The sequence below is a fragment of the Mesocricetus auratus genome, unplaced genomic scaffold, assembly GCF_017639785.1.
Source record: "Mesocricetus auratus isolate SY011 unplaced genomic scaffold, BCM_Maur_2.0 Super-Scaffold_100007, whole genome shotgun sequence".
NCBI lineage: Eukaryota > Metazoa > Chordata > Mammalia > Rodentia > Cricetidae > Mesocricetus > Mesocricetus auratus.
In genome coordinates, this window is record NW_024429191.1 from 51,035,250 (window position 1) to 51,056,883 (window position 21,634).

Here is a 21,634-nt window from a genome sequence, read left to right on the forward strand (position 1 = left end):
GTCCCTCGGGACCCACATCCAAGGAGGGCTCACTCAGGCACAAGGGAAATATCTGAAAATGTCCCTGTGATCAGTAGGCAGGGACAGGCAGAAATGCATAGAGATATGGACAAAGGAAACTAGAAGACAAAGAGGCAGCAGCAGAAACACCTAGAAGAACAGACCCAGAGGGATTCCATGTGCTGACAGAACACAGGGCTCCTGCTGACAGAACACAGGGCTCCACCCCAGTCCTGGCAGAGACTGCAAGGCAAGCTGGAAGGAATGACCCATGCTCCCTGCTCCCCAGGCCAAGCCCCAACACTGTCCCCACACCCAAGCACTCCCAGGTTTCTTCCCACCTGGTTCTAAATAACACAAGTGGTCATGGACTTCCAGGCCATCTGTCCAATAGCAGACAAATATAGGATTGTGTGGAAGCCACCAAGGAGCAGGGAGTCCAAGGAACACACACACACCAGAGCTGCTAAACATTGGGCCTGGCAACCTCTTATCATTGTGATCAAATGTCACAGAGAAACAACGTAAAGGTGTAAGGGTCTATTGAGGCTCAGGTGTGTCTGCGATGTGCCAAGGCAGAGTATCATGATGCAAAGCTGCAAACTTATTCACCTCAAGGTGACCAGGAAGCAGAGAGAAAGTAACAACATCAAATTATGAATCTATCACTTCTCAGTGATTGAACCCTTCAGCTGGACACCGTTGGCCAGGGGAGTGGTACTTCATGTCTGAACTGTGACAAAGGAGAAACGCTCTTGACATAATGGCAGGCCAGGATGAGCTCCATGAGATACAGCTTCACACATGGCCCAGGGGTTCCAGCTGTGAAGGCTTACACAAACACAAGGTATAATTGAGAGTGGTAAGACCTCTCCTGTCATCTGTCCCGCAGCCTCTGATACCCTCAGCTAACCTGGACAGAAGAGTTCAGCCTGATACCCTCAGCTGTCCTAGACAGCAGGGAGTTCAGCCATATTTCCACATATAATGAGGCCCAGAGATGCTAAGTCACATTTCCAGAGAGTCACAGCATCTAAATAGAAACACCAAACCTCAAGTCAGAGACCTTCTTCCTTTAAACACCAGACATCTCAGCATCAGTCCCAGGTGGCAATTCCTCACCCAGAGTAATATCTTCTTTTCAAAGAGTGTTCAAACACCCAGTGAGAAAAGTCAATGGGGTAAAATGTACAGACGTGCACTGTCACTGGAAAAACACATTCTAAACGCAAGCCCCGGATATAGGCTTTTCAAATTCAGGTCACAAACTTTTATTTTGCCTATTTCGGATTTGAAATAAACAATCACATTACCATCAATTACCACCATCACTTCATAAAAGAAAAATGATTTTAATGTCTGGAATTGTAGGCAGGACATAATTGTAGAGTTATGTGAAAAGCTTTGCTCTCAGCTAAAGACTTTTGCCATCATAGAAAAGCATGTGATAACAGAAGTTTCCTCCCTGCTGAACATACTGGGTTTAGACTTGGGTAGCACCAGCCCAGACAGCCTCCAAGAAAAGATTTGAAGGCTCTAAAATTCTTCTGCACATCAACTGATATTCTTTCCTTCATAAAAATATCCTCAAGGAGCAGCATACAATGGCAGCTTTCAGTAATATAATTCTGACCAAATTCTATAATCATGAAATAAAAAAGACTTCAATACCGCTGAAATGCAATTTTTCCCCAGGGAGTCGCAAGAGATATGAAGCATCCTGTCAATTCAATTGTGTATGTGGGAATATGGGCAAGGGAGCTGTGACTGGCCTCCTGGTGATAAAGCCTATTGTAGGTGGCTGGCTTACACCTCCAAGCTACTGCTAAGGTCCAACAGCAGTGAGTCATAATGGTATATAACTGTACTCCCAGCACTTGGGAGGCTGAGGCAGGAGGATTGTAGAAGTTTGAAGACAGCTTGGGCTATACAGTGAGACTCTGTCTCTAAAATAAATATAAAATAAGCAAGAAGGGAGTCCTGATCAGATGATCCTGTCTTGCATATTTGTATTGTTTTTTTTTAACTTATTGATGGTTCAACATGTTGGGGACTTCCTGGTTAGTGAGACACTGGAAATCCTACATGGGCTAATTCAGACAGAAACCAAACTTGCCCATGAATAGGCCTTTCAAAGCCAGCCAACCACACCCCAATCCACACCCAGCCTATTGTAGCTAACATTCAACCACCACACCTGTCTTCCTCTGCCCTGAAGCAATCAGGGCCAGGTGCCAGGTAACTAGGGACCAGCAGAATGTTCCCCTGCCCTCCTCCTCCTCCAAAAGAACGTCCACTCACCTACCCAACACACACACACACACACACACACACACACACACAAGCTGCAGCCAGGGTCAGGGCCTCCCTCACTTCCTGTCTCCTATTGTAGTGGCTCAGCTCTTGCAAATTCTGTAACCATTTCTTTCCATTGATGGCTGTAGTCTCTGCGTCACCACTGTCGCCTCCATGATATAAGATCCTGCAGGCACAAATTTAACTGCCCCTCTTTCCTAGCACCCTGTCCTTTCTCTTTGTCATTTTGCTAGAGGTCAGAACCTGAGGGCTGCTCCTGACAGAGGGACTCAGGACCACCGGCCCGTTGTCTGTGGCTTTGTGCCTTGTGACATCAGGGGCCAGTGAAGTTGTGCTAGAGGCCAGTGTAGTCACTTTGCCTGGACTGCCACTTATGGATGCTAATATTGACATACCCTCCATGGAAGATCAGCTGAGGTGAGAGCTTGAAGGGAGGCCTCAAGCTAGGACCCGGGGAGCTAGGAAGAAAAATGGGTTGAACCATCCCCCAAAACTATAGCCACAAGCCAAACAGCAGGCAGAAAAATGAGGGTAGTTTTGAGTCCTTGCCCCAACCCAGCCTCTTATGGAAGTCAGTATTGCCTATAGTGAAGATAACATTTGTCACAGGTGCTGTCCATCAAGTTCACATGGTGTGTCCATGGGACATGTGACCAGTGTGCTGGCATGACCTTAGCACACCCAATCCCACAGCCACTTTCCTAAGAAAACTGGGAGGCTGTTTCTCTCTCTCTCTCTCTCTCTCTCTCTCTCTCTCTCTCTCTCTCTCTCTCTCTCTCTCTCTCTCTCTCTCTCTCACACACACACACACACACACACACACACACAAATGACAAGGGGCAGGAAACCCCAGAACTCAGTTCCAGGACTCCTGACTGAAAAGTTACACATTCTATGGAGGGGTTTTTAAGGAGCAGCATGTCCAGGGCCAGCGAGATGACTCAGTGATAGAAGCCCTTGCTGTGTGCAAGCCTGAACCTGAGTTTCAGCCCCAGAACCCATGATGGAGAGAACCAACTCCAGAGAGATGTCCCCTGACTTCACACGTGTCCACACTCACACACACAATGACAGTATCTGGGAAGTAAAACGTGTTTTAAAGGGACCATGCTCTGGCACCTAGCCTTGAATGACTCTGATCTTGGTCACCACAGGACCAACTATGACTGCTGGAAGTTGGCATTCAAATGTTGATGACCACGAAAGCTCAAGAAGACTGCCTCCCCAGTCCCTCCCAGTCTCCAGTCGCCAAACTTTCAATGATCCCCTATCAGGGCCATCAGTCTCACGCCATGGCTGTAGCCCTTCACCAGAACTGCCCAGTGTGGATGACTTAGAAACCACAGGGTCTCACAAGAACCACCTATACCCAGCCTGAGTGGCCCTAGGCTCTACTCCTGCCCAGGAGCTAGATGGGAGAGCTCCTTCCACCCTTAAGCCTGAGAGCGGACCAGGCACCCCTCTTCTAATGGAAGGAAAGGCACTGTGGGACAGGATGTAACTCACGCTGTTTCTCCTGCAAGATGCTGGATGTGCACGCTGTGGCCCCTTCTCCTGTGGAAACAAGAAGGACATGAGCAGTGGGTCCCTTCTCTCATGCACCAAGGCTGCACTCCCCAGAGGAGCTGCTGACAGCTGCCACTACCCCTCCAGAGCCAGGGGTGGCAGAGGCATCACCCAAGTTTCAGAGTTAGCCCTTGGGCTTTGTGTGTGACCCAGGCCTGAGCCCCACATGACGTCATTGTCGAGTGCCAGCTGGTTCCTTGGTGATGGATGCCCTGGACCTTAGCCTTCCCAGGGTTGTCTTTGCTGACTCCTCCCTCTCCTACTATATGGAGCAGCTGCAGACGATGCTGCCCTCTGGCCTCCTCACCTGATCTTGTGAGGGTCTGAGCTGGGCACTGTGTTCAAGCAACAGTAGTTAAACCTCTCCCTAGCCCAGACCTCTGTCCTCCATTTTTGGTCTGTGCATCCTGCTGCCTCTGGCTCTGATGGATACTTCCCAGATACCTCACAATCTCCATGAGGAGGACCTCCTGAGTAACTCTGAGTAGATCCAAAAAATGTCTCTGAAAAAACCCTGGTTCTCTAAGGAAAGACTCAGGGCACTTCAGGACATCACCTCTAGGATCTCCTAGACCATGTGAGGCTGCCCTGTTCCCTCCCCTTCAGGACTCCAAGGTCTGCTATGACTCCAAGACACCACCACCAGAGCCCCTGTTTTCACAGCCCTCTACATGCCACAACTGCCTTCATGGCTCATGTCACCTGGATCCAAGTCTCTCTGGTTCCCTCCTATGAGTGGAAGGAGCACACAGCTGTGGTCTGAAGGCTAGAACTTGGTCCACACTAAGCCACTGCGTGATCTCATACACCTCCCTCTCCCTCTCTGGCCTTCATTCCTACAAAACACTGTGGACCCAATGCTCTCTGGATATCCCCTAGGTACTAAAAGCCTGATGTTTAGATATCTGCTGTCCTTCACTTACTGTGTCTGCAGGAGCCAGTTACATATGCCAACTCTTCTAGAATGGATGGTCCATTGGTACCTTGTTCAGAGGGTGCTTGTGCAGTGAGTAATTAGAACTCTTAGAACATAGTAAGGAAGCTAACTCTTGCTTCATGAGGACTACCCTTTGTTGTTGTGGTATTGATGATAATTCTTTTTGTAAGACAGGATCTCACTGCATAGCTCTGCCCGGCCTGGAACTCTGCAGCTGAGGCTGGCCTTGAACTCAGAGGTCTGCCTGATCTTATCCTCCCTTGTGCTGAGACCAAAGGTGTGCTCCATCATGCCCAGTTTGCCCTTACTGTTTCACTGATTTACATGTGAAAACTGACTCATTACTTTGTCTTTTGTCTTCATCACAGCACGAGGTGGAGTCAGATGAACAGAGTCAATAACTAATGTGTGCATGGCTTAGAGTGCTCCCCAGGTCCTGTGGCAGGACAGAGTCCAATTGGAGAAGAGAGGCCTGGACCTTCATGGAGTGGCTCCCATCCAGCATGGTGAGGTGGCCACAAACTGTGTCCCAGGAATGAGAGTAACCCAGATGGGGCTGGAGAGATGGCTCAGCTAAGAGAGTAACCCAGATGTAGACAGAAACCAGGAATGATCCAGTGTCAAACACCAATGGCAGGTACCACTCTTAGGTGTCATCTGAGGCCATAGAGCATAGGTGCATCTGGGCAAAGTCACTTTCCCTAACATAGAAATGAGGTCACACATTCAGGGTACACGGTCCGTTTCCCACTCATGGTGCCAAGTGCCAGGGGTAATAGAGAGATGAAGAGCAAAATGTGTACAAGGCAAGTAAACCTCTTCATGGAGCGCAGTGCTTGCTGAATGCAGTCATCCATGATGGATGGGGGGGCGGGGACAGGGGGTGGGGGCTGTTTCTCCACCTGAAGCCTCAGGAAGCCTGTCGCAAAGCCATGATCTGAGCTCTTCCAAGGGAAGAGAAAAGGACAGGGTGTTGCGAGCAGTCAGCAAACACCATGTTCAAGGCATGCCAAGTCCAGGGGAGGCAGGATGCGGGGGGGTGGGTGACCCTGGGCCGGAAGCCCATTCACATGAATATAATAGGTAAAACAGCCAAGCTTCGGTGCAGCAAGGACTTACAATATCTCCCACACCCCAAGCTCCTGTCACTTCTATTGCACCCAGAAAAAGCTACACAATTAGCTGGGTTCTAGTCAAAAGGAACAGCAATAGCTCGGCCCAGAAAACAAGAAGAGCAACAAAGATGCTGACTTTGTTCTGGAGACTGGGTCTGCCGAATGCCAGTGTGAGCTCCCTCCTACTCAGGGTTCCTTGCAAGCACAACAGTGGCTCTCAGTGGCCTGGGACACCCACTCCCTGACTTAGAGCACACCCTGGGAGCCCACCATCTCTCAAGTCCTCCACTGCTAGACTCTGCCAGCTACTATGCATAATGGCCAGCTGGGGAGTGGAGTGATACACCCCTCCTGTGTACCTGCTGTCCACAGCTAGTCCTCACCCTCTGGGAAGAGAACACTTGCTTCCTGGATAGAATGGGTAATGGTTTGCTCCCTCTGAATTACACTGCCAGGCTAGAGAGACACAGCAGGTGAAAGCACCTGACCCCTACCCTGCTTGTGCCCAGGCTCCCATTGGAGGGAGAGGAGAGGTGTGACAGCCAGCCAGACAGAACTGAACTGAAGAAGGCCAAGCACCCATCTTGGGAGGCCTCCAGGTGCTGCAGCACGGGACTACATGCAACAAAGCCTCAGCCTGGGGCACATGATCTGCAGGCTTCACTCACAAACCACAAAAAGGGAGACGGAATAATTCAGAACTGGGAAGAGTGAAGCCCAAACGAAGGGCTCTTTGTAGCACTGGTCACAGCCCTGACCATAATCAACAATGCCCTGGCATTTCTTACACACCTACCAGATGAGGGAGACCGTTCTGGTTCACCATCTCTGGGTCCTCCCCCCAGGCCACCCAAGTTCCACACCTAGACCCTTTATGAGATGCTCTCCCGTTTGGTGCTCTAGTGACCACAAAGTGAATATATCTTTGAGCTGGGGCAGGATTTTCACCAGCAAGATTATCTGATGGAGAAGTGGCCCAAGGGCCTGAGAGTCTCCCACTGCAGGGAAAGCTGGGATGCAGAGAGTGGGGGAAGCCAGGAGGCCAACACTTTGAGATACTCATGCACAGGATGTTAATAGATTTGGAGAAGGGAGTGTTAGGAAGGAGATCAGACAAGCTCAGAGATCTCACAGCCAGCCAGAAGTATGGCTACTGCTATGTGGACTCGGCAGGCTATACCTAGCAGTACAGATACTTTATGTCCTTCCCTGTGCTTTCCACACCTGAAATAACCGTGTCTTCCTCCTATGCAAGACAGGCTCCCTTCACAGATACAGAGACGGAGACTGGGGCTCCATCACTTGGCCACGATGAGGACTTCTCCTTCCCATTGCCCTGCCTCTCCCTCTTGTGATCTCTAGGCTGTGGCTTCCTGGGAGAGCTCAGGTGGTGAGGGGGAGTCTTTGAGGCAGAGAGGCTGAGGGTGGGTAGAAAGAGAGCAGAGAAGGGACTCTTAGCAAAGGGTGTTGAGACTGGCCAGTGTTTCCTGCAGACTGAGTTTCCCTACAGTGATGATGGAGCCAGGACACTGAGGTAGGCCAGAATGAGTTTGCTTTCCATTGTTGCATTTTGTTTCTCTTTATGAATTTTGCTCTTTGATATTTTATAAATATATACAATGCACTCTGATTATTCTTGCCACCTGCCCTACCTTGTGTCCCTTTAATCCCTATCTACCCCTTGTTTTTTTTTTTTTTTTGAGAGGGTCTCAACTATGTTGCCTAGGCTGGCCTGGAATTCAAATCTTCCTATCTTAGTCACACCACCACCCAGTGTGCTCCGGGGATTACAGAACTGTCACCATGCTGGGCCTACTATCCATACTGTAAATTATGTATATGGGGGCGGGGAGGGGGACAGCTGTTGCTGACAGTAGGCTGGCTTGTCTGCTCAGCCCAGACTGGTTTTATCTCCCCTCAGAGCCACCAGTGACAGAGGAATCATCTAAGCTGCGAAACTTGGTTTCCTGATTAGCAGGCTCCCAGGACGTGGGCCATTAACCAAATGTGCAGCTGTTTCAGCGTTGCCTAAATGAGACCCCACTTGGCCTGGAACTTTCTAGGGCCCCTGGGCCCAACCACTTTGTCTCAGCTTAAGCTTGCTTCTATCACAGGAGCTGCTGGAATCATCCATAAGCCGAATAGTTATGCAAAGAGGGCTGAGGGTTGGGGGCTGGGATTGGAGGTTGGGGCTAGCAGCTGGGGTTAGAGACTGAGGGCTGAAGGCTAGGGTTAGAGGTTGGTGGCTCATGGCTGGGGTTGGAAGTTGGGGGCTCATGGCTGGGGTTGTAGGTTAGGGACTCATAGCTGGGGTTGGAGGTTGAGGGCTCATGGCTGGGGTTAGAAGTTGGGGGGCTGGGGTTGGAGATTGGGGACTCATGGCTGGGGTTGGAGGTTGGGGCTCATGGCTGGGGTTGGAGGTTGGGGGCTGGGGTTGGAGGTTGGGAGGCTGGGGTTGGAGGTTGGGGGGCTGGGGTGGAGGTTGGGGGGCTGGGGGTAGAGGCTAAGAATTGAACCAGGAACTGGGCCACTGCTACTTCAGGATATAGTCCCACAAATCTTGCCTTTCTCAAGTTCATACAGTCTGGGGAGTTTGACCACAGCATCTCTCCAGAGAAGACACTTGCAACCCTTGATAATGACTTCCCAAGTGATCTCTTTCCTCTTCCCACCCATCTTCCTGAAAACCACCAGCTCTCTCCAATAAGAGAAGCAAAATGTGAGCCAATCTCTTTCAACAAACACACAGAACAACAGTCATTCCCTGCACCCAAAGGGAGGCTGTGTGGTTGCTGGGGAGGACTTCAGTCCCTGAAGAAGGATCTCATCCTTCCAGGGCAAGGATGCTAAAGCACATGTGTGTCCTATACTCTCCTGTTGCTGGGTCTTGGAAGCCTTAACAGGCTCAGGCCAGCTGTTAGCAGTTCACAAAGGAGGCTAGCAAGGACATACCTGCCCCTCCTAAATGGGCTCCCCAAATGCTGAGCACTATTCATTACCTCCAATCCCTAGCCCTCAGTGACTTGGTCCTGGGGTGCTCCTTTGGTCCTCCACATTGCTTTTCAGAATGAGATCTGCCAAAATTAGTTCATCGCTACCCTGCTTAAATCATTTCACAGAACCAAGGCCATTCCCAATAGAAATCCCCTATTCCTCAGCCTCCATATAGCACCTTCAACTTCAGCTTTCTTTCCCTGCCTCCTCCCCGAGGCTCGCTCATCCCTTTTGGTTCCCCACCTAATGTCTACCACCCCAACTCCAACTAGAACAAACATTGTAGGCTAGGTATGCTGCTACACACCTGTAATCTCAGCACTCAAGAAACCCGGACAGGAGGGTTTCCAGCTCACAGCTAGGCTGAACTACCCTAGTTGAGACCCTGTCTCAAAAAAACAAATAGGAAAGAAAACAAGATGAACTCCACGTATTTCCCAAGCCTCGCTGCCTCTCCGATCTTCCTCTTCACCCTCGCACCTGCTCCCTCTGCCCGTTGCGTCCTGTTTGATCTACCCTGATCCCAGAACAGCTTCCTTACCCTGGAGTCTCAGCTCTGGCTCCATGGCCTCTCAGCTCCCTCTTGATTTCACCTCCATCTAGTTAGAGCAACTGGGCTGGAGGATGGGCAATCAATAAACTTGCAGCCCTTCCCAAATTGTCTACACTGCATAGCTCAGGGTCTGATGCAAAGCAGCGTGTGAGTGAGTGAGTGATGGGGCGTGTGGATGCATGAGGACCCCTGACTGACTGCTCTGGGCTCAGGAGGGACTTTATGAGTCAGGCTGTGGAAGGAAAGTGCAAACCCAGAAAGACGCAACTGTGCTTAGACGGGCAAGTAAGGGGCAGATGAGCGATGCTGGGCAGGACAGGCAGGGTGAGGCTGGGATCTCAGGGCAGCTTCCTGAAGGAAAGGCCAAGGATAGTGAGAACTAGAGATGAAGCAGCGAAGGATGGATGTGGAGGTGATCCCAGTGGACCCTAACCCTCTCCCCGGAACTAGTAACGCAAAGTGATTGGAGGAAGAGGGGAGGAATGCCGAGAACACCAGAGGTGATCTTGGTATCTCAGGCCTTAGCAATAGTTTGATGGCCCCTTTTTTATGTCCTTCACGGGAAATGACTACGGTGGGGATCAGGGATAGCCATGCGTTCCAGGCTGAGGGCTTTATGCTCCATTCTGCAGGTAGCAATGACTCAGTTCCCGCCACCACAGCAGCACAATGTTACTGCTCTCCTATTTTAGAAACATCACAGAAGGGGAGAATGAAGACAGTAAATTGATTGCATGACCCAGACTTTTTCCTCTGCCCTAAATCTCTACAAAGAACATAAATTACTTCCATCTGAATCTCCAGCAGCAAAGGAAAATAAGAAGAAATGTCTTCTGAAAACCAAAACTATACATAAGCACAGATTCCCCCCCAAAAAAAGGTAGAAGGTAGAGAGTACCAAAGGACAGAGCTGGGGATGGCTACAGAATTGGCTGGACCCAGGGCAAAAATGGAAGCTTAAACCACCTTATTCAAAACCATTAAGGATTTCAAGATGGCGACAGCAGAGCGTAACATGGACTGTGAACCCCTCTCGGTGTGGAGCCTTGTGTGACTGCAAAGACCAAATGCCCAGAGAGCCAGCTCGACAGAGAGGAGGGCCTAAGCTCGGCTCTACAGGGGAAGGTCTGGGGCATGTGGAGGAAGCTTAACACATCCCAAATTCTGCAAGAAGTTGGGGATCCACAGGGGATGAGGCAGTGCAATGAGCCTTCCTTGACCCCTGTGTGTACCAGGTAAAGACAGCTGTCTCTATATGTGAGAAAAGGTGAACGTATGAGGGAGAAAGACACTGAGAAGATGGAAATACGCAGGAGGAATAAGTCAGGAGCTGTTCTACTCCCCCTGTAGTGTTTCCTAGACCTCCCTAATAATCCCATGGCAGCAGGTTGGACTAAATAGACAGTTCCCATCACTCAGAGCTCTGCTAACAGGCAGCTACAAACAAAGTGGAACACAAAGCCAAATGTTGCTAAACATCAAAGGAAAAGCCAAAGCTGTGCAAGAAAGATATCAAATTCAGCAGCTGAAGCAAGGCGAGTAGAGGGAAATGGGGCTGTGCATCCCCGGAAACAGCACAGCATCATAATCTTTAATCACGCTTAAGTTTGAACATGCAGCAGAGTCCCTTAGAGAACAGCTAAACAACTCCTAAGCGCTTCTAGAATTGGGCTGGCTCTGTATGGCCGGGTAGGATTGCCTCCCTCACATTGCTGACAAGTCCCAGAGTAATGCTAATGCCATTAGCCCAGGGACAACTCTTTGGAAACCATGTGTCTAGATGCAGGGACATAAAGCACAGTTGTAAGTGAAGAGCTGGGGAGCAGAGCTCTTTGCAGAGACGGGGGCAGAGAAATTATCAGGGATACTTAAACACTGACTGCTTCTTTGTCATCAGTGATGATGTGATTGTTTAGGAATGAAAAGAGCCCTGATCATAGATGACTCTGAAGGGATAGATCATAGATTATTAGTACAAATGATTCTGGAAGATATGAACCATGAGCATAAGAGGTTAGCAATATTGCAGAACTATCAAGAATCTCAAAAGGTTACTTACTGTATAAAAATCAAATTACATATACATGTATATATATATATGAGACAGAACAAAAGATGAAAAATATATAAGCATCTCAGTAGACGAGCATAAACAGGCATTTGGAAGACACAACACCTTCAAACAATAATACTCCCCCAACAAGCTTGGAATCCAAGGGAACTTTCTCAACCAGATGAGGGACACCTTCAAAAACCCCAAAGCCATGGCTCTGCAGTTATGAGCAGTTGCTGCTCTTGCAGAGGACCTGGGTTCAATTCTCAGCACCCACACAGAGGCTCAAAACCATCCCTAACTCCAAATGCAGGTGATCTAGCCCCCTCTTCTGACCTCTGCAGGCACTAGGCACACATGCTGCAAAACACCCATCCACATAACAATAAATGAAAAAGAATCACTGTAATGAGCATAGGTAATGATAAGAGACTGAAAACATCCCCAAGAGGCCAGGAATGAGACAAGGCTCTGCTCTTAGTGCTTCTACTCAACATCACTCTCGAGGACCTAGTCAGGGAAATTAGGCAACAGGGAGAAGTAAATGTAACTAGAATGAAAGGAGCAAAACTACCTCTATTTGGTGGTGACACGATCTTGCATATAGGAAATTCTAAGGAATCCTTCTGCTCTTACACACACACAAGCACACACAAACGTGTGCTCAAGTGCACACATGCACACACACACACATCCTATTAAACAAATCTATCATGGTTTCAGAATACATGATTGCATGCAGGGTCAGTTGCAATGCCACATATTTGCAATGAATAGTCTGGAAATGCAATTGAGGAACAATTCCAGTTACAATAAAAGAAAATATTGAGGAGTGAATTTAATAAAAACAAGGTTTCAGACTTGTTCATTGAAAACTATAAAACATTGTTGAAAGAAATTAGAGAAGAGGAGCTGGAGAGATAGCTCAGGCGGTAAGAGCACTAGCTGTGTAAGCACAAGGAGCAGATTTCAAATCCTAGCACACACATAAACAGCAGAGTGTGGCCGCACGTGCCGCAGGAGGCAGACAGGAGGACTGCTGGGCTTGCGAGCAACCATCCTAGCTCCAGGCTCAGGGAGAGACCCTGTCTCAAGGCAATAGAGGAGAATGATAGAGCAGGACCCCCGACATCCTCCACTAGCCTCTGTGCACATACATGGGCATATACCACACCCTCACATATACATATGCACATGCACACGCGCATATACACACATTAGTTCTTAATTAATTAATTAAAGAAGGCCTAGGCAAATGTAAAGACATCCCATATTGACGTGTTAGGACTGATAATGCCATGAAGGTAAGACTCCCGGCTGACCTCCAGATTCAGCACAGTCCCAGCTGGCCCCTTTGCAGAAATGAGCGATCTGACCCTAAATTTCATATAGGGATACAGAATAGCCAGAGAAATCTTGCAAATGAAAAACAAATTTGTTGGCATCCTACATGTGATTTCAAACTTACAGTAAATATACAGAACTCCCTGGCACATATAAGATGAAATCCACATGTCTGTGGCCAGCTGGCTTTGACAAAATTGCCCAAGCAAGTGCTAGGACAACTGGTTATCTATGTGCAAAAGAATATAGCTGAGGGGTGGGAGAGACGGCTCAGTGGTTACGAGAGCTTGCTACTCTTACACAGGACCTACGTTTGGCTGCCAACACCCACACCAGACAGCTCACAACCACCTAAAAATTCACCTCCAGGGGATCTGATGCCTCTAGCCTCCTTCATACAGAGACATGCACAGATACCCATAAAACTTTAAAAATGAAAAACACTTAAGAATAAAGTTGAACTCCCTACCTCATATCATACACAAAAGCAAACTCTAAGTACAGTAATCTTTTACAAACCTAAAAATAAGAGCTAAAACTATAAAATTCTTAAAACACATAAATCTTCGTGCTCTTGGGTTAAATGATAGCTTCTTGGATATGGGACCAAAACCACAGACAATGAAAATGGATTATTTGGAGTCAAGAAAATATTAAATCTTTATGCTTCAAAAGACACCGTTGAGGAAATCAAACAACAACCAGCAAGATGGGGAAAATACTTGTAACTCATGTATCTGGGAAGATATCAGTGTTGGGGGTACATTAACAGCTCTTACAGCTCAACAGAATAAAAACAACTAGTGGGCAAAAGATTTGAGTAGGAAGTTCTCCAAAAAGAAAAGCAAATGACCAATAACCACATGAAAGATGCTAACATAGCTAGTCATTAGGGAAATGAAAATTCAAAGCACTCACTAGGAGGCAATAACCTAGAAAGCAAAAGATATGAGCATCGAACATCAATGAGAATCTGGAGACCCAGGGCTCTTTCATGTCACCCGAGGAAATGTGAAATGGGCACTGTTTTGTAAGACTCTGGAAGCTCTTCAGAAAGTTAAAGAAAATTACTACGTTTTACAAAAATTCTCACTCTTAGGCATGTATCAAGAAAGTTGATTACACATGTACTCACACATGTGGGGATACACACACACACAGAGAGAGAGACAGAGAGAGAGAGGGAGAGAGAGAGAGAGAGAGAGAGAGAGAGAGAGAGAGAGAGAGAGAGAGAGAGAGAGAGAGAGAGAACAGTTGCTCACAATAGCCAAAAATGGAAACAATTCCATGCCCATCAACTGATAAATGGATAAGCAGAATGTGGCACGTCTGCACCACAGAGTAACATGCAGTCACAAGATGCAATGGAGTACTGATATGCGCTGCAATATAGGAGAAAGCGATGGCAAAGGAAGGAAGTCAGACACAAAGGGCCACGTCTGCCGGATTCCATTGACAAGGATAGGAGTGATTACTGAGTGGAATGGGGTTTCTTTGGGGGGACAAGAGATGTTCTGGAACTAGGTAACAGTGATGGCTATGCACACAATACAAAAACCACTGGGACGAACACTTTGAAAGACTGAATTCTATGGTGTATGAATTATACCTCGTCTTAGAATTTGGCAAGAGGTTTTTCACTTGGACAATGTTCCGCAGCAGCTGCACGTTCCTGAGATAATGGAATCACATAGCCACTGCCCTGTGCAGCAATCGCACTTTCAATTAATCATGCCTCAAGTGTGTGGTCTGTTCCCACCCATCTCCAATCAACGGAAAACTCTGAACCTTAATAGAGCAGGCAAAGCGGAACTTCAGAAAACATAGAATGAACCTGTGGTCTCGATGACTCAATACCAGATTGTTAGGCAAAAATCAGAAACGGAGGAGAGCATAAGAAAGTGGAAGGATGATTGCTGAGAGCAAAACCAGCTCCACAGATGCCGACAGAAAGTGCTGAGGAAGAGAAAATGGACAAGCTGCTCTTCAGAGCTGAGGAAAACCATTCAGAACCCAAACAGGACCAAGAAATAAGAAAACAGACAAGTTAGCCAGATGTAGTGCATATCATTTAATCCCAGCACTTGGGAAGCAGAGGCGGGTATATCTGTGAGTTCAAGGCCAGCCTGGTTTATATAATGAGTTCCAGGACAGCCAGAGCTACATAGTGAGATCCTGTCTCAAAAAAAAATTCGTGGGGTAGGGAAGATAAGGACAAGTTGAAATGTGACTACAAAAATTCCTGCATCAGTCTGGCAAAAGCATTGGAAGGACAAGCAGGAAAAACGTTCTTGAATTGAACAAACAATGAAAAGGAAGCTTCCCAGCAATGATGAGTACATCCAGGTGCCAGTGCACAAACAATGCCAGGGAATCTCACTGAGAAACTGAGCAGAAAGCAAAGAGGAAAACATTGGGGCATTTACAGCTTCGAGGACAGAAACCCCAGGTTCTCCACACAGGAGTGAGGGTCACATTTACCTCCAGCTGCTCACCAGAGATGCTGCATGCAAGAAAGCCACTGACAAAGATCATCTGAGTGTCAGTGACGTTGCATTCAAAGTCAAAACAAAGGCATGTTTAGAAACACCGGGACTTGTGGAACAGACAAAATAGCTCAAGGGGTAAAGCTGCTTGCTACCAAGCCTAACCTGTGTTTGATCCCCAGAACCCATATGGTAGAAGAAAAGACCAGACTCTTAGAAACTGTCTCCTGGTCTACACACATGTACACATACAAATAACTGTTTAAAATGAAAGGTTTTAGAAATACAGTATAAGAATATATAAGAAATTTGGTTATGCCAACCGAAGGGAGAAAGCTATCCTGGTTGATACATTTGACCCAATAGATGGAGAAAATAGAACCTACAAGCAAAGGGAATTTATTTTTTAAAAATGTGTAGAGAAGACTTGTGTGATGAACACATCTTTAATCCCAGCACTAGGGAAACAGAGGCAGACAGGTCTCTGTGAAACCAGCCTGATTTACAGAGCTAATTCCAGGACAGCCAGAGCTATATAGATAGATCCTGTCTCAAAAAACAAAAACAACACAAAAATTGTATGTAATATTCAGAGACGGGAAAAACATGCATAAAACAAGAAGGGACTTCAAATGAATAATACCTAAAATTCCAACATTTTAATCACTAGGTATTGAAAATCACAACCTAACAATAAAATTAATCTATTCACCAAGATTTTTATAAATAGGTCTGAACACTCACTAGATCAAGAAGAAAATGGAGCTTTTGAGTTCTTTGGGCATGACTGAGTGAGAAGATTCCTTATTCAGACCCTGTGAGATGGACCAGTGGGAAGGATATATATTTTTGTGGTGATTAAAACATGTACAATTTAGGAGTCCCTTTAAGGGAAAAAATCATATAAAGTTTGATGTTTGCAAAATTAATCTCCTAGTGGAAAAATAATCCCCCAGTACCTCAGAAAGGACTGGTGAGTGTCTTCTGTTCTCTCTAAAGTGCATCACATGGAGAGTGGGAGGGAAAGGCACGGAATAAAAGCAACATCAATTTATATAAATTACATAGGAAAAAAACAGAGTTGGCAGTAGAGCTGATCAAAAATAAAACTAAGAACCATACTTTTTGTCAAAATTGATAAGTCTTTGACAAAAAGGATTAATAATTATGGGGGAAGAATGGATCCCTAACAGGGGAAACTAGAAAAGACAATTTTTCTAGAAAGTTTTTTTTTCAACCTGAGGGTGGGCATTTCTGAAACCACAAGGTAGGGGCTGTACTTACTTGTAAAGTGGATGACATCACTACCATCAGGACCAAACAAAAGTCTCCCATTATGTTTTCTGCTAGGTACTGGCCTAGGGATGCCAAACAGCTCAGGTACTTACTGTACATATATGTGATATTTTTATTGTGAATTGTGATTTTGGGCACTAAAAGTGGATCACTGAGGCTGGAGACATGGCTCAGTGATTAAGAGAACTTGCTGCTCTTCCATGGGACCTAAGTTCACTTCCCAGCACCCAAATGACAGCTTACAGCCACCTGTAACTCTAGTTCTAGATAACTGGATGCCCTCTTCTGGCCTCTGTAAGCACCTGCATGTATGTGGTGCACATAAATTCATAGATTTAAGCACATATACACATAAATAAAAATAAATAAATTGATTTTTAAAGTGGGTTGCCCTGTTATAGAGATGGCAGTAAATATGGAGACAAATTTCTAAGATAGCTATACGATGCAATTTAAAAAGAAAAATAAGTAGTATAAATATTGGCAAGAATATAACTGCTGAGATTTTTAAATGATATGGCACATTGAAAAACCCAAAAGAATCAGCTGACAAACTGTTAGTGCTGGTACAAGATTTCGAAGAAGCAAAATTTCAAATACACAGCTGTGATAGCTCGTTTTGATTGTCAATTCTATTGCACTACAAAAAGTTTAGGACATTAGTGAGGCACGATTTTGGAACTGTAAGGTTCTCTATGAAGTGTTCCCGGAGAGGATTAACTAAGGGAGGGAGGCCCACCCTGAATGTGGGCAACACCACACTATGGGCTGGCACTCCATACTGAATGACAGGACAAAGGGAGAGGCTGGAGTCACTGCTCAGACAAAGTACTCCCTCACTGCACAAGTGTGAGGACCTGAGTTCAGATCCTCAGCACTTACATAAATGTGGGTGGGCATGGCAGCCTGCCTGTGATATCAGCCCCCAGGAGCCTAGCTAGCCAGACTAACCAGATGAGTAAACTCCGAGAAACCCCTGCCTCAATATATAAGGTAGAAAATGATTGAGAAAGGCACCTGATATCAAACTCTGGTTTCACATCTGTGTGTGTGTGTGTGTGTATACACATATGACATATATAAACATGCAGACACACTTGCACACATACCACACACATAGATACTTGTTTAAAAAAAAAAAGAAAAAGCCAGCTGAGTCCCGACATGTTCCTTTCTCCATTTCTTGACCCAGGAAGGTGTGGTCCCTTTTCAAACATGATAGATTGTATCCCCTGACACAAAATAACCTTTCCTTTCCTCCTTTAAGATACTTCTGTCAGGCCTGAGTCGCAGTTATGAGAAAAGCAACTAATTCATTAACAGAAAAAAGTTACATCCAGGGCAGGAGATATGGTTCAGCGGTTAAGAGCACTGGCTGTTCTTCCATAGATAGGTCCTGAGTTCAATTCCCAGCAACCACAAGGTGGCTCACAACCATCTGTAATGAGATCTGGTGCCTTCTGCTGGCCTGCAGGCATGCATGCAGGCAGAATACTGCATACATAATAAATAAATAAATCTTTTTTATAAGTTACATCCAGAATATATGAAGGCTTCCTTGTCAATATAAGCAAAGGACAAATATTCCAATAGGAGATGGACAAAAAAATGTGTTTAAGAAAATCAAGAACTCTGGCGCCAGAGGCAGGCAGATCTCTGTGAGTTCAAGGCCAATCAGGTCTATATAGTGAGTTCCAAGACCCAGGACAGTCTGATGCTGTTTCAACATACATAATAATGTTAATACCAATGCTAATAACTAATACTAACACTAATAATAAATCCAGAAGTGGGGCTAGAAAGAGAGAGCTCAGCAGCTGAGAGTGTACACTGCTCTTGCAGAGGACCTGAGTTTGGTTCCCAGCATCCATGTCAGGAATAACACAACCACCTGTAGCTCCAGTTCCAGGAGACCTGGTGCCCTCTTCTGACCTCTATGGGTACTTGCACGCATGTGTATATACCCACATATAAACATACACAGTATACATAATTTTAAAAAATAAATCTTTAAACATTCTTTTAATAATGAAAAATGTCTGTCACTACAGAAGGTTTATGTAAATGATGGTGCAACTATTATGCAAGAGTGCAAGTAGAAAGAATGGGATGAGTCTGTTTCCCTTTTTAAAAAAACTCTCCAAGGCTTTTAAGTTTTAAAAAAAGGTGATTTGCAACACTAATGTCTAATTTGTGCCATTGAACTACGCACGTTGGAAAGCTGTACAATGAGGTCTTTGGTGGAAGGAAGACTTTGGCTTTTTTTTAACTGTTTGATTTTCTTCTAACAAGAATATATTTAAGAAAGAAGGTGGATATCTGTACACTAATGTTCCCAGCTGCATTAGTTACAATAGGTAAAAAATGGAAACAACCTGAATGTCCATCAACAGATGAATGGACAAACACAATGGGTATATACAATGGAAAATTATTCGGCCACAAAATGGAATAAAGTCCTGATTCATGCCACAACATGGATTAATCTCAAAAACATTATGCTAATGATAAAAGCCAGACACAAAAGGACAAACACTGTATGATCTTACTTCTGAGGGACCTGGAGAAGAGACGGAAGGCAGCCTGCTATTTGTCAGGGGCAGAGGAGTGAGGATTGGTGCTCAATACAGTGTGTCAGTCTGGAATGGTAACAAAGTCCCAGAGATGCATGGTGACAGCCAGACAGCCATGTGACTTCATGCTACTGAACCAGACACTTAGCTTATTTTAAAAAGTGTATTTTATGCTATGTGGATTTTACTGCAATAAAAAATGCTAAGGAAAAATAGGACAAGTAATGGTCAAACAATAATAACTAAAGCACACAGGGCTACCATTGAAGGGTCTCCTTTTGGTGAAATACACATCACCCGTAATGTGGATATATAATATATATATATAATAAAGAGTGGTGACAGGCAAAGGGCGGAAGCAAAGACAGAAGTGCACCAGAGAGGAAGACAACAGCATCACATGCAGACCCGGGATCCTGGAAACCCACTGATGGAGGCTCCCAGGCTAGGGGCTGAGTACAAACTGCCAACACCAGACTTGACCCCAGTTTGTGGATGGTGAGGAGCTAAAGTATATCCTTGAAGGGATGTGACATCCATAAAGGAATATTCACAATGAGCACACACACCCAAATACACACACATACATACAAACACTTATACACACAAATACTTATACAATGCACACACATACAAACAAATATGCATACAAACACAGACACATATACATATATATGCACACAACATAAACATACACACAAACACATACATGTACTCATAAATATATACACACAAACTCACATACACATACCCACATACTCAGACACCATTCCTTTGGGGCAGCAGCAAAAAAGCCATTCACAGACAGTGAGAAAGAAAAAGTCACATACGAGTAATTAACACCCTAAGGCTGTGCCACTTGTGGGTGTGGGGTCTAAATTTATACCACCCATGGGGAATAGAAACTGTGAACTGCAAATTTAGCATAAAAATATTCAAGGTGAGTGAAACTCTCCAGTTCAGAGAAAGAAAAACAAGACCAGCTAGGTGTGGTAGCACATGCCTTTAATCCCAGCACTGAGGAGGAAGAGGCAGGAGGATCTCTGTGAGTTTGAGATCAGCCTGATCTACAGAGTGAGTCCCAGGAGAGCAAGAACCACACAGAGAGACCCTGTCATTAAAAAAAACTGATTTTGGTCTCTCTAGGAACATGTGAATAGTCTAGAAAATGAAGAAATCCACAGAACAGACAACTGGGTGTCCAAAATGTGCTCACAATTTAAAAAGAAGGAGGAGGAGGAGGAGGAGGAGGAGGAGGAGGAGGAGGAGGAGGAGGAGGAGGAGAATGACGACGACCATAACAACAACTACTCAGGAGCACATGCACACAGGTACACTCTCCCCAGAGTCAGCACCCTCAAGGTCTGGACATTAGAATAGCCAAGAAGTGCCTGTCTGGCATGATAGAAATGGTGATGGCCAGAAAACACAGATAATTCAAGATAATTCAAGAGGCAGAGGAAGGTCAGCTGCATTCAGAAGTCGCAGAGCATAAGGAGTCTTTTGGCCATGCAGACAGAGCGCTGCCAACAAACAGGAGTCTGGAGCTCCTAAGAGGTCTTAGATAGAAGAAAGATAATCAGCCAGGCACTACCATGAAAGGGGTCCTAGGGATGAGGTGTGAGTGGAAGGGTAGAAACCCTGAAGCAGGCAGGAGCATAATGATGAAGTACAAGACTGTTCGCTCCATTGTTATAATGACCTGAGTGCAAGGGTATTTTTTTGCAAGTATTATCTCATAATCCTCACATCGTTATTACTCTACCCCCACACTGCAGCTGAAGAAACCAAGACTCAGGGAGGTACTAGGTTGTGGCAGGACTGAGGCTCCTGCCCAGGCCTTATACTTCGGAGGCTCTGCCTGACCTATGAACCTCCCTTCTGCTTCCTTCTCCCTTACACCCCTCCCCACCACCACCATGCCACCCTTACAGCTCACACTGCCTCTCCCTCACCCCTGCTGAGCTCACACTGGGTCTGAGTCACACAAGCCTCAGCAGACAGGTGGGGGTGGGTGGAAGGGAGGAGGGAAGGCCAACTGAGTGGTGAGTGCAAACCTGGGTTTGTCTTTTTTGTGGCTACCAAGCATGGTTGGAGCGGGGGATCCAGAATTTGTGACCCATTCTGGATTCTTTCTGAGCTCCTGGGGTGAAGCAAAGAGCAGACTGGGGACCCATGTGCAAAAAATTACATGGCTGGGGCACTGTCTCTCAGATCAGTAGGACCACGTCTTTAAATGGTCCCTAGATGCCGGGCAGTGGTGGTGCACGCCTTTAATCCCAGCACTCGGGAGGCAGAGGCAGGTGGATCTCTGTTCGAGGCCAGGCTGGACCGACAGCCTCCAAAACAATACAGAGAAACCCTGTCTCGTAAAACCAAAAAAAAAAAAAAAATGGTCCCT

At 46.2% G+C, this 21,634-nt stretch overlaps 1 protein-coding gene across 2 annotated transcripts in view; it reads right to left on the bottom strand.

Annotated features, from left to right (window-relative positions):
• Positions 1-21,634, bottom strand: part of Pitpnm3 (PITPNM family member 3) — a 90,584-nt gene that overhangs the window by 42,613 nt on the left and 26,337 nt on the right. The window contains exon 4 of one of the 2 annotated variants that reach the window (XM_040749064.1): positions 3,823-3,870. The exons of the other annotated variant lie outside the window; for it this stretch is intronic. Within the exon in view, the coding sequence (XP_040604998.1) occupies positions 3,823-3,870 (48 nt within the window). The remainder of the gene's footprint in view (positions 1-3,822; positions 3,871-21,634) is intronic. 2 annotated transcript variants of the gene reach the window in all.